Consider the following 5,894-nt stretch of genomic DNA (forward strand, 5'->3'; position numbering starts at 1 on the left):
CCTTCAATAGAGTTACTTGTACATTAACAAATCATACTAAATAATTTTATATCATTTTTTTCACAATAAAGCAACTCCATCTTGTCATCTTATACATGATTACACATTCCTCCCCCCCGGGTAACCAGACCCCTGAACTTTATGTTATTCACATTTTATGCTCATGTTTCAATTTTAAAGCCCAACATTCTCTCCAATTAAACATCATTAGTCTCATAGCTCATAAAATTTCATTTTAAGCTCAATAGAACCATTACAAATTACAAAGAACTTCTAATGCTTTCATCCATTTCATCCATCGTGTTTCTATACTTTCTATCATATATGTAACATCCTCAATTTTACCATCATTTTGTAGAATCGATCAATTGAAAATAGGCATTCAAAAAAAAATGATTAAAAAAAAATTAACTTGACCACAAATTAATTACTATTGCACAATTAACCCATGAAATATGAATTTTTTTCTTTAGCCTGGGCAAATTGTTTTTACATACAAATATACAGTGGTTGAGACATTCTTGATGGCTATGCAAATCCAAAACGTCAACCATCTTATATAGCCGCCAAAGCTAAGGTATGCATGTATACATGCGTAAATACATACATAGCTTTTAAGAATCAGAGTAATACTGCATGGCCATGTCAATAAAAAACTTTATATCTTCCCACAGCAACACATGCTCATAGTTTAATACACAGACCCAAACTAAACAATGTGTTCCAGCTGTGCATTTACCGGTGGTCCTGGTGCTATGGCAAATTGCAGGCCCCTCCGCTGCCCAGATTGCAAAACAACAGCGACTTGGGTTGCTGCCACTGCTGCTGCCTCCTGCTGAAACCCAACAAGATGCATTCACAAACACAGCATAAAAATGAGTATCCTGCATTAGACTTGACCATTGCAGAGTTTGTAAAAAAGATTCTCTTTACCCATACATTCATGTATTCAAGAAGAAATTGAGTGACACTATTAAGCAATTAAAATGAGTATCCGAGACTAGACTTGGTCTCAGTGACGTTTATATATTAGATTCTACAACATATTGAGAGGGAGGGAGAATACAGAAAATGAGATCGCACGAGGCCCACATCCCATCTTTACATTTATGATCTATCTGAATTAAAGAATTTGGGTCGGTTAAATCTGACCATAGCACCCGAAGATATCATATTAAATTCCTTATCTACATGGGGCACACTGCAGTTTCCAAGACAATTCACGGTAAATAAGAGGGTAGAAAAGAATAAATGAAAAATTCTTTGGTAAACTTGGTTAATAGAAGATAGTCAAATCCCCACAAATAACAGATATGCAATGGAAATTTGGTAAATTAATGAGCAGAAGTGATGAAAGTTTCAGTGTAAGACAAAATACGATATGGTATTGTAATAAATCAACAACAGAATTAACAGAATGGGTAGTTATGATATGAGAAATAGTTAAAAGCATTGTTGCCTAAAAATAGATATTAAATAGCCATTTGTAAAGCAGACTTTGATATGATATGGATTAGTATGTTGCTTAGTTCTTTCACGTCTCTTCTATTTCTCAAATCTCTCCGCTTCTCTATTTCTCTGATCCTCAGATCCTCTCTTCTCTTTTTCTCTCTTTCTCTTCATTTACCACAACAAAATACTCTAGTAAATTTGATTTATAGAAGATAGTTCAACTATAACATGCTTATTTACATCATGTTTAGATTGGTCGCCCAATCTTTCCTAGCTATCTAAGAACATGAAAGAAGAAACAAGTTGAGCTAAGAATGGAACTCACTTGTCTTTGCCTCCGACGTTGCAAGATGCTGATTGCCCAAGCCATAATATAACAAGGTAAAAGAAATCCAGCCGCACGAAGTAAGAAGATCTGCAGAAATTGGCAGGTTCGTGGAATTGGTTCAACAACACGGATCACAATCAATAATGAAACACCTATATGAACTACTGAATCCAAGTCACTTACAGAGAAGAAAGTTGATGGATCATCATCTGCATCAGCATCCGGGACAGAAACTGCATGTCGCAGGAGTAGAAGGGCCATTAACTGTACAAAATGGATTATATCAGGAATAAAACCCAGTCAAAGAAATAACATATCCACAGCTGATGTGCATGGTTCATAACTTCACAGTCGAGCATATTGCATGTGCATGCTAAATTAACATTCAGAGGCTTCAAGAGCATAGCAAGAACTATTAATGACACAAAATCCCAAAATAAATAATAATTATTAATTTCGCTGAAGGTCAATATAGTTTTTGTTTATATCCCATTGCAGGTAGATTGACCTCCACAGAATAAATTCCTGCTGTACAATATATGATTAATAATTAAGGCCTTACAATTAAAGCAGCTGAACGGCAAAAGGCAGCTCCACTAGCATTAGATGCAGCATACTCATCATATTCAGCTTCCAAGTAGTGGCGTTCAGCCTCTGCAATTGCCAAGAGTTGAGGATCATGAAAGTCCGGAGGCGCACCAGAGATTGTCCAGCCTCCACTGCAAGAATGTTCAGAACTCAGAAGACAAAATTTACAAACTAGTATCTTGAACACATTGAAGTCTGACAAAAGTGATAATTAACCAGAGAGCTATAATCAATTAAAACTTGTAGGATAAATCTGTGCCTTACCCTATATCAATGGCAGTTTCCTCAGCATTAGAGTGAGAAGTTGGGGCAATATAACCAGGTTGGTAAGGCTGAGATTCACAAGTTAAAATGAAGAGCCATCAAAGATCAGCAAATTCTGAATATGACAAGAGTGAGCTAGATTAAGTACAGAGACACTCACATATATGCATTTGTTCAACCAGAAAGGGCCCTACTCAACAAGATATCTCACAATTCAAAAGCTAAAGGGGACACAAGTAAACTCAGTAGAAAAACGTATAAGCTGTTACAAGCTAGGCATTTTAAAAAGTCCAGACACCTGCATATTCAACATGCTTGAAAATTTCCATTTAACTATTCCCCTATTTTTCTCCCGTTCAAAGCCACAGGACGGTGAACTGTTGTTCAATAAAGTTTTACAGATAAAAATTACAATAAGCAGCTCATTGTCACACAGGCCAAATATATAGATATATACATACACACACATATATATATAAAGCTCACTGTCACATCACTACAGGAACATAGAGCCTTTAAAATAAAAATTATTTGCATAAAACAAAAACCATACCTTATAGCATATCTCACAAATTGTACCTCCTTTCTCATTACACCAATGCTGGACGCACTTTCGATGAGCATACTGACATAATCAGATTTTACTCAATTAGCAAATACCAAGTGACAATAAACTATAAGCAAGGAAGTTAACCTAAACAGTTGATTAATTAAAGATCAAGAAATGAAGAACACAAAGATTCAAAATCAAAAATGAAAAATGAAAACCAACATCGCTTGCTAGTTACTACATATCTTCTTTGTGCAACAAATGACATTGTTCCACCATCATTTTGCCTTCTCAACTTCAATCTGAAGCTATATATTAACAAGCAATAATTTTCCTCCACAATACAGTGAAGCGATCTAGTAAATTCAGAAAAGAAAGAGTAATTAACAATCACAACATTATAGCCAGAAAGTTGTTTGAACAGCACACAGGTTGATTGAATATCGAAACTCGGACAAAATTTCAATATTAACAAAGTTCAGCAAGAATGGATACTGTAGAAAACAAGCAACAGGATATTTCAAAAACATAGGTTCATCAGGTTGCTATCTGGAAGCATCAAGAAGAAATTCACACAAACTTAGAGACCAAGCCCAAACAAAAGCACATAGTGAAGTTGTAATCAATGTGGCATCTTAGAAGATCAGTGGCACAAAAACTACGATAAAAATGTCAACAAATTTACAGTCAAACATTTAGTGATTTTAATGTGAGTGCGTGTGTGCGTGTGTGACCTCTAGCATATTCACTTTGCCGAAATGAATTGTAGAAAATTGGAAGTCAAAGAAAGGAGACACGCGATCACGCTGCCATGGGATGGACGGATTCCTGACTCTTAATGAGCATCATCTGAAATCAACTTTTTGTTTAGTAAGAGAAAGAAAGGCTACATTTTTCCAACTCGATTCTCCCAAAAGCAAAAGGTTTCAGCCTTTTCGCAATTTACAATATTTAGTTCGTGTACTTGCAACATTTAGGTAATCTTTTAACACCGATCTGTCATTTTTAACAAATTCGAAGCCCAGGTCAAACACTATTTCAATAGACCAGAAACAAACATACACAGAAAATAAATGTGTCTTCTAGTTGGTAGCACACAAGATTCTGAATCAAATAGATCTTTTAAAAAAACGAAACACGCAAACAACTGAAATTCATAATATTTATACCTTCAGACTGCCGCTGCAGGCGCAAGGTATTTCTAAATTGTTAATGCTGTCTTCCTCCTGACAAATGCGACACTCTGCATTAGGGATCAATGGCTTATCCTCATTACCATCCTCGTCATGCTCCGACCCAGCGGCATCGCTCTCCGCCGGCGGAGCAGAGCCAGAGAGCCCCGCAATGTCCGCGGACTTGCTCGCCGGAGACGGGTCAGACAGAAACTTAGCCGGCAGCGTCACTGAATCAACGTTCACAGGGCGTACCAGACGATCGACATATAGCACTAGATGATCGCTCATTGATCCGAAACCTACGAGCCCGAGGTAAAAATCAACAGAAAAGAAATTGAAAAGGGGGAATAAAAATGGAGAACGGAGCCCCCTGAAACACTAAGATCGGAGTGACCAAAGGGGCGTTAAATGAAGAGGCTTTTCCAGGAAAATGAGTGAAAATCTTACCGTAAGAAAGGGAGAAAAGCTTGAGCGAAGAAAGCGGAGAAGGGGGAGAGAAGCGCACAGATTGTGCAGTGTGTCTTATTTTCTTTTTTCCCCAAACTGGGTCGCGTGCCTTAGGTCCGCAATTTTTTTTTTTTGTTAAAGATCCAAGAACCAACATTTTTCTGTTAATCTGATGACTCTTCGTCAAGGTTCAAAAAATCAGACCGGATAGGCAAGGTAGTAGTTCAAAAATTAGTGAGTTAGATCAGGATTAGACTGAATTAAACCGATAATTATTAAAATAATATAATTTAATTAAAAGATATAAAACATTCATATTTAAATATAAAAAAATAATTTTTAATTTTATTTAAGATATGCAATAAAAATTCTTTCTTCTTTTGACCTTTTTCCTATCTCCTTCATGTAACCCACCCCTTTTTTTTTTTACCTTTTCTAGTCTCTCTCTTACACTCTAAAGGCTACACAACCTATAGTGCCAAATTTTTCTTCCTCCGGCATCAATTTGTCTTCATTCTTCTTTCTTGTGCATGGAACCATTTCTCTCACAGCTTTTATGGCTTCTCACTTCAAATTTGATCAGCTCTTACTTGAGGAGAATGGCGATGATAGAAGAACTGTCACGGTGTGCGAATGATGGTGACCGTCACTTTTCATCCTTCTTACTTTGGTCTCCTTTATCTTTCAGATCTGTTCTTCCGTCTTCCTCCTCTCCCCCTCTCTTCCTTCCTTATAAGCAACCCAATGTAACCCGCCAAACTAGTGGCTTATCCTGATTTTCTCCGGCTTACTTTGGTTCAAGCCGAGTTATAGCAGGTTGATTTTTTTCGGGTTTAGGAGGTGAATTGGACAGGATAACTGGCTGCTTCCCTGGTTTTCGGTTTGAACTGACCAGTCCGATTTGTTTTTTGAACATTGCTCTTCACGTATGAGATCAACCTCGGGTAAAAAAAGTACACACACATACACACACACACACATATATATATATATAAAAAAGGAAGTTCATAACAACAAATAAATTTAACATTTTACTAACAGTAAATATTTGTTAGAATTAAAATAATTAAATTATCATCAAATATGATGC

General features: G+C 36.5%; 1 protein-coding gene across 2 annotated transcripts; it reads right to left on the reverse strand.

The window, feature by feature from the left end:
* Nucleotides 1-427: 427 nt before the first annotated feature.
* Nucleotides 428-4,884, reverse strand: LOC114754091 (uncharacterized). Of its 2 annotated transcripts, XM_028942833.1 has the most exons (8): nucleotides 4,805-4,884; nucleotides 4,352-4,656; nucleotides 3,186-3,257; nucleotides 2,633-2,700; nucleotides 2,343-2,499; nucleotides 1,964-2,044; nucleotides 1,778-1,867; nucleotides 428-835 (listed from the first exon to the last, which is right to left on the reverse strand). In XM_028942833.1, exons 2-8 carry the CDS (start codon nucleotides 4,643-4,645, stop codon nucleotides 710-712), a joined length of 888 nt encoding a protein of 295 aa, XP_028798666.1. In that variant the 5' UTR covers nucleotides 4,646-4,656; nucleotides 4,805-4,884; the 3' UTR covers nucleotides 428-709. The 2 variants fall into 2 exon arrangements, with proteins under 2 accessions (XP_028798666.1, XP_028798667.1); XM_028942834.1 differs by lacking the exon at nucleotides 4,805-4,884 and having other exon boundaries at nucleotides 428-832; nucleotides 4,352-4,737.
* Between the last annotated feature and the right edge of the window lie 1,010 nt (nucleotides 4,885-5,894).

Source organism: Neltuma alba, unplaced genomic scaffold (assembly GCF_004799145.2).
Source record: "Neltuma alba isolate B1F8T4 unplaced genomic scaffold, ASM479914v2 tig00010076_pilon, whole genome shotgun sequence".
Taxonomy (NCBI): domain Eukaryota; kingdom Viridiplantae; phylum Streptophyta; class Magnoliopsida; order Fabales; family Fabaceae; genus Neltuma; species Neltuma alba.